The 16,815-nt window shown below is 58.5% G+C and overlaps 1 protein-coding gene across 3 annotated transcripts in view; it reads right to left on the bottom strand.

Annotated features, from left to right (window-relative positions):
- BOP1 (BOP1 ribosomal biogenesis factor) overlaps window positions 1-16,815 on the bottom strand; it is a 98,892-nt gene that overhangs the window by 66,594 nt on the left and 15,483 nt on the right. For all 3 annotated transcript variants that reach the window (XM_072925132.1, XM_072925131.1, XM_072925130.1), the window contains exon 3: window positions 14,515-14,616. In XM_072925132.1, coding sequence (XP_072781233.1) covers window positions 14,515-14,616 — 102 coding nt within the window. The remainder of the gene's footprint in view (window positions 1-14,514; window positions 14,617-16,815) is intronic.

The following is a 16,815-nucleotide window of genomic DNA, read 5'->3' as shown; positions in this document are numbered from 1 at the left end:
GGTGGAAAGTGGGAAATGGGGATGGAAATGGGAAAATGGGGATGGAAAGTGGGAAAATGGTGATGGAAAGTGGGAAATGGGGATGGAAAGTGGGAAATGGGGATGGAAAGTGGGAAAATGGGGATGGAAATGGGAAAATGGGGGTGGAAAGTGGGAAAATGGGGGTGGAAATGGGAAAATGGGGGTGGAAAGTGGGAAAATGGGGATGGAAATGGGAAAATGGGGATGGAAATGGGAAAATGGGGGTGGAAAATGGGAAATGGGGGTGGAAAGTGGGAAATGGGGATGGAAAGTGGGAAAATGGGGGTGGAAAGTGGGAAATGGGGGTGGAAATGGGAAAATGGGGGTAGAAATGGGAAATGGGGATGGAAAATGGGAAAATGGGGGTGGAAAATGGAAAATGGGGTGGAAAGTGGGAAATGGGGATGGAAGGTGGGAAAATGGGGAGAGAAAGTGGGAAATGGGGTGGAAAGTGGGAAAATGGGGGTGGAAAGTGGGAAATGGGGATGGAAAGTGGGAAATGGGGGTGGAAAGTGGGAAATGGGGGTGGAAAGTGGGAAATGGGGGTGGAAAGTGGGAAATGGGGATGGAAAGTGGGAAAATGGGGATGGAAAGTGGGAAATGGGGGTGGAAATGGGAAAATGGGGATGGAAAGTGGGAAAATGGGGATGGAAAGTGGATCCCGTTATTCCCATTCCCAAGCCTCCGGGGCCATCCCGGCAGCTCGGGAGCGGCGCGGGGCCCCTCCGGCCGCTCCGGAGGCCTCGGGGATCGCTGCCAGCGGCACATTCCCGCTCCGTGCCCGGGAATTCTCCCCTCCCGCCCCGCTGGCTCCCGGCTCGGTCACGGAGCTCCCGGTCCCGCCGGGAGCCTCCCCCCGGCGCGCTGCGGAGGAGGGAACGGCTCCGAGCCTCATCCATCCATCCATCCATTATCCCAACATCTGGAATTGTCATTCCGGGAGGAAACGGAGCCCCCGGCCGCTTCCTCCCGCCGGCAGCCCCGGCACATCCATCTCCGCTCCGGCCGGGAATGCGCCGCAGCGCCGGCTCCGAGCGGGGACCGGCACCGGGGTCAGGGCAGGGAGCGGGAGCGGGATCGGGGCCAGTCCCGGGGCACCGGCACCGGGGTCAGGGCAGGGATTGGGATCGGGATTGGGATCTGGGCCGGTCCCGGGGCACCGGGATTGGGATCTGGGCCGGTCCCGGGGCACCGGCAGCGGGGTCAGAGCAGGGAGCGGGATTGGGATCGGGGCCATTTCAGGGAGCAGGGATCAGGATTGGGGTCAGAGCAGGAACCAGGATTGGGGTCAGGGCCAGTCCCGGGACACCGGGAGTGGGGTCAGGGCAGGGAGCGGGATCGGGATTGGGATTGGGATCGGGGCCAGTCCCGGGGCACCGGGATTGGGGTCAGAGACGGGACCGGGATTGGGATCTGGGCCAGTCCAGGGAGTCAGGATTGGGATCTGGCCCATTTCAGGGAGCTGGGACCGGGATTGGGATCGAGGCCAGTCCTGGGGCACTGGGATTGGGATCTGGGCCGGTCCCGGGACACCGGGATTGGGATCTGGGCCGGTCCCGGGGCACCGGGATTGGGATCTGGGCCAGTCCTGGGGCACTGGGAGTGGGGTCAGAGCACGGACCAGTATTGGGATTGGGATCTGGGCCAGTCCCGGGGCACTGGGAGCGGGGTTAGGGCAGGGACCAGTATTGGGATTGGGATCTGGGCCAGTCCCGGGGCACCGGGATTGGGGTCAGAGCAGGGACCGGGACCGGGATTGGGATCGGGGCCATTTCAGGGAGCTGGGATTGGGATTGGGATCTGGGCCGGTCCCGAGGCACCGGGATTGGGATCTGGGCCAGTCCCGGGACACCGGGAGCGGGGTCAGAGCAGGGACCGGGATTGGGATTGGGATCTGGGCCGGTCCCGGGGCACCGGCAGCGGGGTCAGTTCAGGGAGCGGGATTGGGATCAGGGCCAGTCCCGGGGCACCGGCAGCGGGGTCAGGGCAGGGAGCGGGATCGGGATCGGGATCGGAGCCGGTCCCGGGGCACCGGGAGTGGGGTCAGGGCAGGCACCGGGATTGGGATCAGGGCCAGTCCCGGGGCACCGGCACCGGGGTCAGGGCAGGGACCGGGATTGGGATTTGGATTGGGATCTGGGCCATTTCAGGGAGCTGGGACCAGGATTAGGATCTGGGCCGGTCCTGGGGCACCGGGAGCAGGGTCAGGGCAGGGATCGGGATTGGAATCGGGACCGGGGCCGGTCCCCGGGCACCGGGATTGGGATCTGGGCCAGTCCAGGGAGTCAGGATTGGGATCTGGCCCATTTCAGGGAGCTGGGACCAGGACTGGGATCTGGGCCAGTCCCGGGGCACCGGCAGCGGGGTCAGGGCAGGAACCGGGACTGGGATTGGGATCAGGAGTGGGATCTGGGCCAGTCCCGGGGCAGCGGCAGTGGGGTCAGAGCAGGGACCGGGATTGGGATTGGGATCGGGATCGGGATCGGGGCCGGTCCCGGGGCACCGGCACCGGGGTCAGGGCAGGCACCGGGATTGGGATTGGGATCTGGGCTGGTCCCGGGACACCGGGATTGGGATCTGGGCCAGCCCCAGGGCACCGGCACCGGGGTCAGGGCAGGGAGCGGGACTGGGATTGGGATCGGTCCCGGGACACCGGGATTGGGATCTGGGCCGGTCCTGGGGCACCAGGATTGGGATCTGGGCTGGTCCCAGGACACCAGGATTGGGATCTGGGCCGGTCCCGGGGCATCGGGAGCAGGAGCGGGGTCAGAGCAAGGACCGGGATTGGGATCAGGGCCGGTCCCGGGACACCGGGATTGGGATCTGGGCAGGTCCCGGGGCACCAGGAGCAGGGTCAGAGCAGGGATTGGGATTGGGATTGGGATCGGGGCCGGTCCCGGGACACCAGGAGCAGGGTCAGAGCCGGGACCAGGATTGGGATCTGGGCCAGTCCCGGGGCACCGGGATTGGGATCTGGGCCATTCCAGGGAGCTGGGATTGGGATCTGGGCCGGTCCCGGGGCACCGGGATTGGGGTCAGAGCAGGGACCGGGATTGGGATCTGGGCCATTTCAGGGAGCCGGGATCGGGATCTGTGCCAGCCCCAGGAGCTCAGAAAAATCCCAAAGAATGGGGATCAACACTGCACCGGGGTCACTCTGCACCACCCCACAGAACCGGGATCAGTCTGTCCCACCCCACAGAACCGGGATCAGTCTGTCCCACCCCACAGACCCGGGACCGGCTCTGTCCCACCCCACAGACCCGGGACCGGCTCTGCACCACCCCACAGACCCGGGATCAGTCTGTCCCACCCCACAGAACCGGGACCGGCTCTGTCCCACCCCACAGACCCGGGACCGGCTCTGTCCCACCCCACAGACCCGGGACCGGCTCTGTCCCACCCCACAGAACCAGGATCAGTCTGTCCCACCCCACAGACCCGGGACCGGCTCTGTCCCACCCCACAGAACCGGGATCAGTCTGTCCCACCCCACAGACCCGGGATCAGTCTGTCCCACCCCACAGAACCGGGATCAGTCTGTCCCACCCCACAGAACCGGGATCAGTCTGTCCCACCCCACAGAACCGGGATCAGTCTGTCCCACCCCACAGAACCGGGATCAGTCTGTCCCACCCCACAGACCCGGGATCAGTCTGTCCCACCCCACAGGACCGGGATCAGTCTGCATCACCCCACAGACCCGGGATCACTCTGCACCACCCCACAGACCCGGGATCAGTCTGTCCCACCCCACAGACCCGGGATCAGTCTGTCCCACCCCACAGACCCGGGATCACTCTGCACCACCCCACAGACCCGGGATCACTCTGCACCACCCCACAGACCCGGGATCAGTCTGTCCCACCCCACAGACCCGGGATCAGTCTGTCCCACCCCACAGACCCGGGATCAGTCTGTCCCACCCCACAGAACCAGGATCAGTCTGTCCCACCCCACAGACCCAGGCTCGGCCCGGTGCCAGCCCCAGGAGCCGGGGTCTCTCTCGGTGTCCCGGGAGCCGGGATCAGTCTGTCCCACCCCACAGAACCGGGATCAGTCTGTCGCACCCCACAGACCCGGGACCAGCCCGGTGCCAGCCCCGGGAGCCCGTGGCTCGCTCGGTGTCTCGGGAGCCGGGATCAGCTCTGTCCCACCCCACAGAACCGGTGCCAGCCCCGGGAGCCGGGATCAGCTCTGTCCCACCCCACAGACCCAGACCCGGCCCGGTTCCAGCCCCGGGAGCCGGCGGCTCTCTCGGTGTCCGGGATCGGGGCCAGCGGGGCCGTACCGGGATCGGGGCCAGCGGGGCTGTACCGGGAGCCGGGGTCTCTCCCTGTGTCCCGGCCCGGTTCCAGCCCCGGGAGCCGGCGGCTCTCTCGGTGTCCGGGATCGGGGCCAGCGGGGCCGTACCGGGATCGGGGCCAGCGGGGCTGTACCGGGAGCCGGGGTCTCTCCCTGTGTCCGGGATCGGGGCCAGGCGGCTGCACCGGGAGCCGGGGTCTCTCTCGGTGTCCCGGGAGCCGGGGTCTCTCCCGGTGTCCCGGGAGCCGGGATTAGTTCTGTCCCACCCCACAGAACCGGTGCCAGCCCCGGGAGCCGGGATCAGCCCCCACAGACCCAGACCCGGCCCGGTGCCAGCCCCGGGATCGGGGGTCTCTCCCGGTGTCCAGGAGCGGGGCCAGCGGGGGCTGTACCGGGAGCCGGGGTCTCTCTCGGTGTCCCGGGAGCCCCACTCGGCCCGGTGCCAGCCCCAGGAACTGGGATCAGCCCCCACAGACCCGGGCCCAGCCCGGTTCCAGCCCCGGGAGCCGGGATCAGCCCCCACAGACCCGGTGCCAGCCCCGGGAGCCAATGGCTCGCTCGGTGTCCCGGGAACCGGGATCAGCCCCCACAGACCAGACCCGGCCCGGTTCCAGTCCGGGAGCCGGGATCAGCTCTGTCCCACCCCACAGACCCGGTTCCAGCCCCGGGAGCCGGTGTCTCTCGGTGTCCGGGATCGGGGCCAGGCGGCTGCACCGGGATCGGTGCCAGCGGGGCCGTCCCGGGAGCGGGGCCAGACCGGAGCCGTGCGGAGCGCGGGGGCAATTCCCGAGCCAAGCGCTCCCGGGGCCGCTCCGGAGCTTTTCCATTCCGGTGCCGGAATCGCAGCCTGCCCCGGGACACCGGGAATTCCGGGATGGGCCCCGGATCCCGACTGGGGATCCTCCGGGAATTGCATCCCTGCGCACTCGCAGCCAGGAATTCCAGCTAAAATCCCAATTTTCCACCACAACCCATTCCCTGTTTCACATCCCTGCAGCTCTCCCAGAAAAAACCCTGGAAAAGGCTCCGGGAATCTCCGGGAATTCCCGTTTTCCTGCTGCACATTCCCAGAAATCCCAGCTCCTCCTGATCCCAAAGGATCTTCCCCTCCCCCAGAGCCGCCAGCTCCAGGATTGATCCCAAATCCAGCCCCGGAAAATCCAAATCTCTCCCAGAAAAACCCTGGAAAAGGCTCCGGGAATCTCCCGGAATTCCCGTTTTCCTGCTGCACATTCCCAGCCGTCCCAGCTCCTCCTGATCCCAAGAAATCTTCCCCTTTCCCAGAGCCGCCAGCTCCAGGATTGATCCCAAATCCAGCCCCGGAAAATCCAGCTGAGAAAACAGGGATGGGCTGGAAAAGGCTCCGGGAATCTCCCGGAATTCCCATTTTCCTGCTGCACATTCCCAGAAATCCCAGCTCCTCCTGATCCCAAAGGATCTTCCCCTCTCCCACAGCCGCCAGCTCCAGGATGGATCCCAAATCCAGCCTGGAAAATCCAAATCTCTCCCAGAAAAACCCTGGAAAAGGCTCCGGGAATCTCCTGGAATTCCCATTTTCCTGCTGCACATTCCCAGAAATCCCAGCTCCTCCTGATCCCAAGGGATCTTCCCCTTTCCCAGAGCCGCCAGCTCCAGGATGGATCCCAAATCCAGCCCCGGAAAATCAGTGGGCTGGAAGGAGATGCAGAAAATCGGGATTTAATCCATGGAATCATGGAAGGGTTTGGGATGGAAAGGATTTTAGGGATGATCCCATTCCCATGGAGCAGCTCCCGCGATCCCAGGATTCTCCAGGGATGGAGCAGCCCCCGGTTCTCTGGGAATTCCATCCCAGGCAGGAATTCCTTCACAAAAATCCCATAAATCCAAGGAAAAGCCAAGCCTGGGGGAATTTGGGGCTGATCCCGGCTGGAATTTGTGCCGACGGAGCCACGGAAAACAGGGAATGACACCGGGAAACCCCCAGGAATGGCAGAACCTCCTCCACCAAATCCAGATTTTCCAGCCCCATTCCATGATCCCGGTCCCACATCCACAGGGATGGGAATTCCAGCCCTGGAAAACCTTTCCCAGGGGGAATATTCCCAAAAATCCCACCTGACCATCTCCAAGTGCCACAATCCCAGGGATTTATCCCACTGGGAATGGGGATTCCAGCTTTTTCCAGGGGGAACATTCCCAAAAATCCCACCTGAACATCTCAGAGTGCCACAATTCCAGGGATTTATCCCACTGGGAATGGGGATTCCAGCTTTTTCCAGGGGGAATATTCCCAAAAATCCCACCTGACCATCCCCGAGTGCCACAATCCCAGGGATTTATCCTGCTGGGAATGGGAATTCCAGCCCTGGACAGCTTTTTCCAGGGGGAACATTCCCAAAAATCCCACCGGAACATTCCCGAGTGCCACAATCCCAGGGATTTATCCCGCTGGGAACGGGGATTCCAGCTTTTTCCAGGGGGAATATTCCCAAAAATCCCACCTGAACATCTCCGAGTGCCACAATCCCAGGGATTTATCCCGCTGGGAATGGGGATTCCAGCTTTTTCCAGGGGGAACATTCCCAAAAATCCCACCTGACCATCTCCGAGTGCCACAATCCCAGGGATTTATCCCGCTGGGAATGGGAATTCCAGCCCTGGACAGCCCATTCCAGGGGGAATATTCCCAAAAATCCCACCTGAACATCTCCGAGTGCCACAATCCCAGGGATTTATCCCGCTGGGAATGGGAATTCCAGCTTTTTCCAGGGGGAACATTCCCAAAAATCCCACCTGAACATCCCCGAGTGCCACAATTCCAGGGATTTATCCCGCTGGGAATGGGGATTCCAGCTTTTTCCAGGGGGAACATTCCCAAAAATCCCACCTGAACATCCCCGAGTGCCACAATCCCAGGGATTTATCCCGCTGGGAATGGGGATTCCAGCTTTTTCCAGGGGGAACATTCCCAAAAATCCCACCTAACCACTCCAAGAAACTGCCTGAGGCCGTTCCCTCAGCTCCAAAGGATTTTGAGGATTCTGATATCCCAAAACTTCCATCATTTTACTGAAATCCAGGAAAAACCACTCACATTTTCCTGCCTGGAAAAAAAGCGGGATTTTCCCGAGCAGATCCCACTTTATCCAAGCACATCTCCCAAAATTCCCGGCGAAATCCATGGAAAACTTTCCTTGGGACGGGGCCAGGGATTGATTAGGAGCGGGATACGACGGAGCCATTCCCGAAAATTCGGGATAAGGAGCGCCAAACCCGAATCCCAGCGTTTTCCCAGCTCTTCCAGGGTTTTTTTTTTGGGAAGAGGGAACAAAGGCTCTGGAAGCGGCTCAGGGCCGGGATCGGCGCTCCCCCCACTGGCAGCTCCGGGATGCATTCCCGAGCTTTTCCACACATTCCCGGGATTGTTATTCCAGAGAAATCCCCGCTCCGGGGGCGGCCTTGGCTCCGGAGGATCCTCTGGAAAAATCCTCCGTGGGGGTTGTTGGGATCCCCCCGGAATTCGGTGGCGCCATCCCGATCCTGATCCCATTCCCAATCCCAATCCCATTCCCGATCCTGATCCCAATCCCATTCCCAATCCCATTCCCGGGCCGTTTTTCCAGCTGCAATTCCGGAATTCGCCCCCGGAGCGCCGGGAATTGCCAGGGCCGGTAATGGATTGAGCAGGAATTCGGGAAGAGCCGCGGGTTTTGCCGGGAATATCCGAGCCCTGTGCTTATTCCCGGGATTCTGAGCTCTTCCCTAGGTTTTCCAAGCCTCAGCTCCTGGAATTCCTGAGCAGGGGACTTGGAATACGCAGCATTCCCAAAAATCCCTCCCGACACGGAGATGGAAATCGGGGAATTGCGGAGTTTGGAAAAGGACAACTTGTCCCTATCCCCATCCCACATCCACAGGGATGGAAATCCTGGGAATGGCAATTCCAGACTGGAATTCCAGCCGGGAATGGGGATCCCATACTAGAATTCCAGCCAAGAATGGGGATCCCATCCCGGAATTCCAGCTGGGAATGGCAATTCCAGCCCAGAATTCCAGCTGGGAATGGGGATCCCATCCCGAAATTCCAGCTGGGAATGGGGATTCCAGCCCTGGACAGCCTTTTCCAGGGGGAATATTCCCAAAAATCCCACCTGACCATCCCCGAGTGCCACAATCCCAGGGATTTATCCTGCTGGGAATGGGGATTCCAGCTTTTTCCAGGGGGAACATTCCCAAAAATCCCACCTAACCACTCCAAGAAACTGCCTGAGGCCGTTCCGTCAATTCCAAAGGATTTTGAGGATTCTGATATCCCAAAATTTCCATCATTTTACTGAAATCCAGGAAAAACCACTCACATTTTCCTGCCTGTAAAAAAAAAGTGGGATTTTCCTGAGCAGATCCCACTTTATCCAAGCACATCTCCCAAAATTCCCGGCGAAATCCATGGAAAACTTTCCTTGGGACGGGGTCAGGGATTGATTAGGAGCGGGATACGACGGAGCCATTCCCGAAAATTCGGGATAAGGAGCGCCAAACCCGAATCCCAGCGTTTTCCCAGCTCTTCCAGGGTTTTTTTTTTGGGAAGAGGGAACAAAGGCTCTGGAAGCGGCTCAGGGCCGGGATCGGCGCTCCCCCCACTGGCAGCTCCGGGATGCATTCCCGAGTTTTTCCACACATTCCCAAAATTGTTATTCCAGAGAAATCCCCGCTCCGGGGGCGGCCTTGGCTCCGGAGGATCCTCTGGAAAAATCCTCCGTGGGGGTTGTTGGGATCAATCCCCGGAATTCGGCGGCGCCGTCCCGATCCCGATCCCATTCCCGATCCCATTCCCGATCCCGATCCTGATCCCATTCCCGATCCCATTCCCGATCCCATTCCCGATCCCATTCCCGATCCCATTCCCATTCCCAAACCCATTCCCGATCCCATTCCCGGGCCGTTTTTCCAGCTGCAATTCCGGAATTTTCCCCCTCTTTCCAGGAGAATTCCGGGCTCCGGAATTCGCCCCCGGAGCGCCGGGAATTGCCAGGGCCGGTAATGGATTGAGCAGGGATTCGGGAAGAGCCGCGGGTTTTGCCGGGAATATCCGAGCCCTGCGGATATTCCCGGGATTCTGAGCTCTTCCCGAGGTTTTCCAAGCCTCAGCTCCTGGAATTCCTGAGCAGGGCCTCGGAATACGCAGCATTCCCAAAAATTCCTCCCTGCACGGAGCTGACACGGAGACGGAAATCAGGGAATTGCGGAGTTTGGAAAAGGACAACCTGTCCCTGTTCCCATCCCACATCCACAGGGATGGAAATCCTGGGAATGGCAATTCCAGACTGGAATTCCAGCCGGGAATGGGGATACCAGCCCGGAATTCCAGCCGGGAATGGGGATCCCAGCCCGGAATTCCAGCCAGGAATGGAGATTCCAGCCTGGAATTCCAGCCGGGAATGGCAATTCCAGCCTGGCCACATCCCCAGGGATGGAAAATCCTGGGAATGGGGATCCCATCCCGGAATTCCAGCCGGGAATGGGGATTCCTGCCCGGCCACATCCACAGGGATGGGAATTCCTGGGAATGGGGATTCCAACCCGGAATTCCAGCTGGGAATAGCGATTCCAACCCAGAATTCCAGCCAGGAATGGGGATCCCATCCCGGAATTCCAGCTGGGAATGGCAATTCCAGCCCAGAATTCCAGCTGGGAATGGGGATCCCATCCCGAAATTCCAGCTGGGAATGGCGATTCCAGCCCTGGACAGCCCATTCCAGGGGGAACATTCCCAAAAATCCCACCTGAACATCTCCGAGTGCCACAATCCCAGGGATTTATCCTGCTGGGAATGGGGATTCCAGCTTTTTCCAGGGGGAACATTCCCAAAAATCCCACCTGAACATCTCCGAGTGCCACAATCCCAGGGATTTATCCCGCTGGGAATGGGGATTCCAGCTTTTTCCAGGGGGAACATTCCCAAAAATCCCACCTGACCACTCCAAGAAACTGCCTGAGGCCCTTCCCTCAATTCCAAAGGATTTTGAGGATTCTGATATCCCAAAATTTCCATCATTTAACTGAAATCCAGGAAAAACCACTCACATTTTCCTGCCTGAAAAAAAAGTGGGATTTTCCTGAGCAGATCCCACTTTATCCAAGCACATCTCCCAAAATTCCCGGCGAAATCCATGGAAAACTTTCCTTGGGACGGGGTCAGGGATTGATTAGGAGCGGGATACGACGGAGCCATTCCCGAAAATTCGGGATAAGGAGCGCCAAACCCGAATCCCAGAGTTTTCCCAGCTCTTCCAGGGTTTTTTTTTTGGGAAGAGGGAACAAAGGCTCTGGAAGCGGCTCAGGGCCGGGATCGGCGCTCCCCCCACTGGCAGCTCCGGGATGCATTCCCGAGCTTTTCCACACATTCCCGGGATTGTTATTCCAGAGAAATCCCCGCTCCGGGGGCGGCCTTGGCTCCGGAGGATCCTCTGGAAAAATCCTCCGTGGGGGTTGTTGGGATCAATCCCCGGAATTCGGCGGCGCCATCCCGATCCCGATCCCATTCCCGATCCCGATCCCGATCCCGATCCCGATCCCATTCCCAATCCCATTCCCGGGCCGTTTTTCCAGCTGCAATTCCGGAATTCTCCCCCTCTTTCCAGGAGAATTCCAGGCTCCGGAATTCGCCCCCGGAGCGCCTGGAATTGCCAGGGCCGGTAATGGATTGAGCAGGAAATTCGGGAAGAGCCGCGGGTTTTGCCGGGAATATCCAAGCCCTGCGGATATTCCCGGGATTCTGAGCTCTTCCCGAGGTTTTCCAAGCCTCAGCTCCTGGAATTCCTGAGCAGGGGCCTTGGAATATGCAGAATTCCCAAAAATCCCTCCCTGCACGGAGCCGACACGGAGACGGAAATCAGGGAATTGCGGAGTTTGGAAAAGGTCAATCCCATCCCACATCCACAGGGATGGAAAATCCTGGGAATGGGGATCCCAGCCCGGAATTCCAGCTGGGAATGGGGATCCCATCCCGAAATTCCAGCTGGGAATGGGGATTCCAGCTTTTTCCAGGGGGAATATTCCCAAAAATCCCACCTGAACATCTCCGAGTGCCACAATCCCAGGGATTTATCCCGCTGGGAATGGGAATTCCAGCCCTGGACAGCCCATTCCAGGGGGAACATTCCCAAAAATCCCACCTGACCATCTCCGAGTGCCACAATCCCAGGGATTTATCCCTCTGGGAATGGGGATTCCAGCTTTTTCCAGGGAGAACATTCCCAAAAATCCCACCTGACCATCCCCGAGTGCCACAATCCCAGGGATTTATCCCGCTGGGAATGGGGATTCCAGCTTTTTCCAGGGGGAATATTCCCAAAAATCCCACCTGAACATCTCCGAGTGCCACAATCCCAGGGATTTATCCCGCTGGGAATGGGGATTCCAGCTTTTTCCAGGGGGAATATTCCCAAAAATCCCACCTGACCATCTCCGAGTGCCACAATCCCAGGGATTTATCCCGCTGGGAATGGGGATTCCAGCTTTTCCCAGGGGGAACATTCCCAAAAATCCCACCTAACCACTCCAAGAAACTGCCTGAGGCTCTTCCCTCAGTTCCAAAGGATTTTGAGGATTCTGATATCCCAAAACTTCCATCATTTTACTGAAATCCAGGAAAAACCACTCACATTTTCCTGCCTGAAAAAAAAGTGGGATTTTCCCGAGCAGATCCCACTTTATCCAAGCACATCTCCCAAAATTCCCGGCGAAATCCACGGAAAACTTTCCTTGGGACGGGGCCAGGGATTGATTAGGAGCGGGATACGACGGAGCCATTCCCGAAAATTCGGGATAAGGAGCGCCAAACCCGAATCCCAGCGTTTTCCCAGCTCTTCCAGGGGTTTTTTTTTGGGAAGAGGGAACAAAGGCTGTGGAAGCGGCTCAGGGCCGGGATCGGCGCTCCCCCCACTGGCAGCTCCGGGATGCATTCCCGAGTTTTTCCACACATTCCCGGGATTGTTATTCCAGAGAAATCCCCGCTCCGGGGGCGGCCTTGGCTCCGGAGGATCCTCTGGAAAAATCCTCCGTGGGGGTTGTTGGGATCAATCCCCGGAATTCGGCGGCGCCATCCCGATCCCGATCCCATTCCCGATCCCATTCCCAATCCCATTCCCAATCCCATTCCCGATCCCATTCCCATTCCCGATCCCATTCCCGATCCTGATCCCATTCCCGATCCCATTCCCGATCCCATTCCCGATCCTGATCCCATTCCCGATCCCATTCCCGATCCCATTCCCGATCCCATTCCCGATCCCATTCCCGATCCCATTCCCGATCCTGATCCCATTCCCGATCCCATTCCCGATCCCATTCCCGGGCCGTTTTTCCAGCTGCAATTCCGGAATTCTCCCCCTCTTTCCAGGAGAATTCCAGGCTCCGGAATTCGCCCCCGGAGCGCCGGGAATTGCCAGGGCCGGTAATGGATTGAGCAGGAAATTCGGGAAGAGCCGCGGGTTTTGCCGGGAATATCCGAGCCCTGTGGATATTCCCGGGATTCTGTGCTCTTCCCGAGGTTTTCCAAGCCTCAGCTCCTGGAATTCCTGAGCAGGGGACTTGGAATATGCAGCATTCCCAAAAATCCCGACACGGAGCCGACACGGAGACGGAAATTAGGGAATTGCGGAGTTTGGAAAAGGTCAATCCCATCCCACATCCACAGGGATGGAAAATCCTGGGAATGGCAATTCCAGACTGGAATTCCAGCCAGGAATGGGGATCCCATCCCGGAATTCCTGCTGGGAATGGCGACTCCAGCCCAGAATTCCAGCTGGGAATGGGGATTCCAGCCCAGAATTCCAGCTGGGAATGGGGATTCCAGCCCGGAATTCCAGCTGGGAATGGAAATTCCAGCCCGGAATTCCAGCCGGGAATGGCGATTCCAGCCTGGCCACATCCCCAGGGATGGGAATTCCAGCCGGGAATGGGGATCTCATCCTGGAATTCCAGCTGGGAATGGGGATCCCAGCCCAGAATTCCAGCTGGGAATGGGGATCCCATCCCAGAATTCCAGCCGGGAATGGGGATCCCATCCTGGAATTCCAGCAGAGAATGGCAATTCCTGCCTGGCCACATCCACAGGAATGGGAATTCCTGGGAATGGGGATCCCAGCCCGGAATTCCAGCCAGGAATGGGGATCCCATCCCGGAATTCCTGCCGGGAATGGCAATTCCAGCCTGGAATTCAAGCCAGGAATGGCAACTTCTGCCTGGCCACATCCACAGGGATGGGAATTCCAGCTGGGAATGGGGATCCCATCCTGGAATTCCAGCCAGGAATGGGGATCCCAGCCCGGAATTCCAGCTGGGAATGGGGATCCCATTCCGGAATTCCAGCTGGGAATGGCGATTCCAGCCTGGCCACATCCCCAGGGATGGAAATTCCAGCTGGGAATGGAGATCCCAGCCCAGAATTCCAGCTGGGAATAGCGATTCCAACCCAGAATTCCAGCTGGGAATGGCAATTCCAGTCCAGAATTCCAGCCAGGAATGGCGATTCCAGCCTGGCCACATCCCCAGGGATGGGAATTCCAGCTGGGAATTCCAGCCAGGAATGGCAATTCCAGCCCAGAATTCCAGCTAGGAATGGGGATCCCATCCCGAAATTCCAGCCAGGAATGGCAATTCCTGCCTGGCCACATCCCCAGGGATGGGAATTCCTGGGAATGGCGACTCCAACCCAGAATTCCAGCCAGGAATGGAGATCCCAGCCTGGAATTCCAGCCGGGAATGGCAATTCCAGCCTGGCCACATCCACAGGGATGGGAATTCCTGGGAATGGGGATCCCATACCGGAATTCCAGCTGGGAATGGCGATTCCAGCCTGGTCACATCCACAGGGATGGGAATTCCAGCCCAGAATTCCAGCTGGAAATGGGGATCCCAGTCCAGAATTCCAGCTGGGAATGGGGATCCCAGCCCAGAATTCCAGCTGGGAATGGAGATTCCAGCCCGGAATTCCAGCCCTGTCCAGGGTAACATTCCCAAAAATCCCAACCCGAGGCCATTCCCCGGGATCCCCCTGGATCCCCTGGATCCCGCTTTTCTCCGGGATGAGCCCCAACAGCTGCTCCAGACTTTTCCCAACTCCATCATTTCCCCCCAGACACCAAATCCATCACTTCCATCCCAAATCCAGGACAAAATTCCATGAATTCCGCGGGATCCTACCTCCTCATCCGAGCTGTCTTCCTCGTACTCGTCGTGGACGACCAAATCCTGCTTCCCTTCCAAGGGGGAATCGTCTTCCAAGGATTTCCTCTTCCCTTTGGCCTGGGAAAATCGGGAAAGAGCGGCTCAGCAAGATCCCATCCCGGAATTCCTGGAATTCTGTGTCCCCAGGAAGGGAAGGAGCTGGTTAATCCCAGCCTGGAAGAGCGGGATTGGGATGGGAATGGGAATTCCCACGGGATGAGCAGCCAGGACACAGATCCATGGAAAAGGGGGTGTGGAATTCCAGGGAAAAGCGGGAATTCTGGCTCAGATCCCAGCTGGAATCTGGATCCGACAGCAGGGAGGTTTGGGAATGAGCTGGGAATTCCAGGAGAATTCCAGAGCCTTTTCCAGGTTTTTCTGGGAGGGTTTGGGATGCAGAAGGGATGGGAAACAGGGAACGGCTTCCCATGGAATGTTGGGAATTTGGGATGGAATTCCAGGAGAATCTGGCCCTGGAATAGCTGGAGGCGTTCCTTGGGATTTTGGGATCATCCCGGGATCCGCTCCATTCCCAGGATTCTGAGGCCGGATCTGCTTTTCCAGGAGGGAATTCCCAGCTGGGAATTCCCAGGAAATCCCACCCCAGCCACATTCCCACATTCCAAACCCCCTTATCCCGGATTTCCCCTTCTTATCCCGGATTTTCCCCTCTCATCCCAGAATTCCCAAGGTTTGGGACTGAGGAGAATCCGCCCCATTCCTGGGAGAATTCCCAAATTTCCCAAAATCCCCGGGTTTTGCCCCAGTTCTGGGAAGGAAAGGGAAATTCCGGAGGCTCCGGAGCCGGGAATCCGAGTGCTCCTGCAGGAGAATTCCAGAGCCTTTTCCAGGGGTTTTCTGGGATGGGAAACGGGGAATGGCTTCCCATGGAATGGTGGGATTTGGGGATGGAATTCCCAGAGAATCCAGGGCTGCCAAAGTGGGATCGGGATTCAGGGAATGACAGGAAAAGCGGGATCGGGATCAGGGAATGACAGGAAAAGTGGGATCGGGATCAGGGAATGACAGGAAAAGCGGGATCGGGATCAGGGAATGACAGGAAAAGCGGGATCGGGATCAGGGAATGACAGGAAAAGCGGGATCGGGATTCAGGGAATGACTGGAAAAGCGGGATCGGGATTCAGGGAATGACTGGAAAAGCGGGATCGGGATTCAGGGAATGACAGGAAAAGCGGGATCGGGATTCAGGGAATGACAGGAAAAGCGGGATCAGGGAATGACAGGAAAAGCGGGATCGGGATTCAGGGAATGACAGGAAAAGCGGGATCGGGATTCAGGGAATGACAGGAAAAGCGGGATCGGGATTCAGGGAATGACAGGAAAAGCGGGATCAGGGAATGACAGGAAAAGCGGGATCGGGATTCAGGGAATGACAGGAAAAGCGGGATCGGGATTCAGGGAATGACAGGAAAAGCGGGATCGGGATTCAGGGAATGACAGGAAAAGCGGGATCGGGATTCAGGGAATGACAGGAAAAGCGGGATCGGGATTCAGGGAATGACAGGAAAAGCGGGATCGGGATTCAGGGAATGACAGGAAAAGCGGGATCAGGGAATGACAGGAAAAGCGGGATCGGGATTCAGGGAATGACAGGAAAAGCGGGATCAGGGAATGATTGGAAAAGCGGGATCGGGATCAGGGAATGACAGGAAAAGCGGGATCGGGATTCAGGGAATGACAGGAAAAGCGGGATCGGGATTCAGGGAATGACAGGAAAAGCGGGATCGGGATTCAGGGAATGACAGGAAAAGCGGGATCGGGATTCAGGGAATGACAGGAAAAGCGGGATCGGGATTCAGGGAATGACAGGAAAAGCGGGATCAGGGAATGACAGGAAAAGCGGGATCGGGATTCAGGGAATGACAGGAAAAGCGGGATCGGGATTCAGGGAATGACAGGAAAAGCGGGATCGGGATCAGGGAATGACAGGAAAAGCGGGATCAGGATTCAGGGAATGACAGGAAAAGCGGGATCAGGGAATGACAGGAAAAGCGGGATCGGGATTCAGGGAATGACAGGAAAAGCGGGATCAGGGAATGACAGGAAAAGCGGGATCGGGATTCAGGGAATGACAGGAAAAGCGGGATCAGGGAATGACAGGAAAAGCGGGATCGGGATTCAGGGAATGACAGGAAAAGCGGGATCAGGGAATGACAGGAAAAGCGGGATCGGGATTCAGGGAATGACAGGAAAAGCGGGATCAGGGAATGACAGGAAAAGCGGGATCGGGATTCAGGGAATGATTGGAAAAGCGGG

Source organism: Taeniopygia guttata, chromosome 2, assembly GCF_048771995.1.
Source record: "Taeniopygia guttata chromosome 2, bTaeGut7.mat, whole genome shotgun sequence".
NCBI lineage: Eukaryota > Metazoa > Chordata > Aves > Passeriformes > Estrildidae > Taeniopygia > Taeniopygia guttata.
This window is presented reverse-complemented; position numbering and strand designations above follow the sequence as displayed.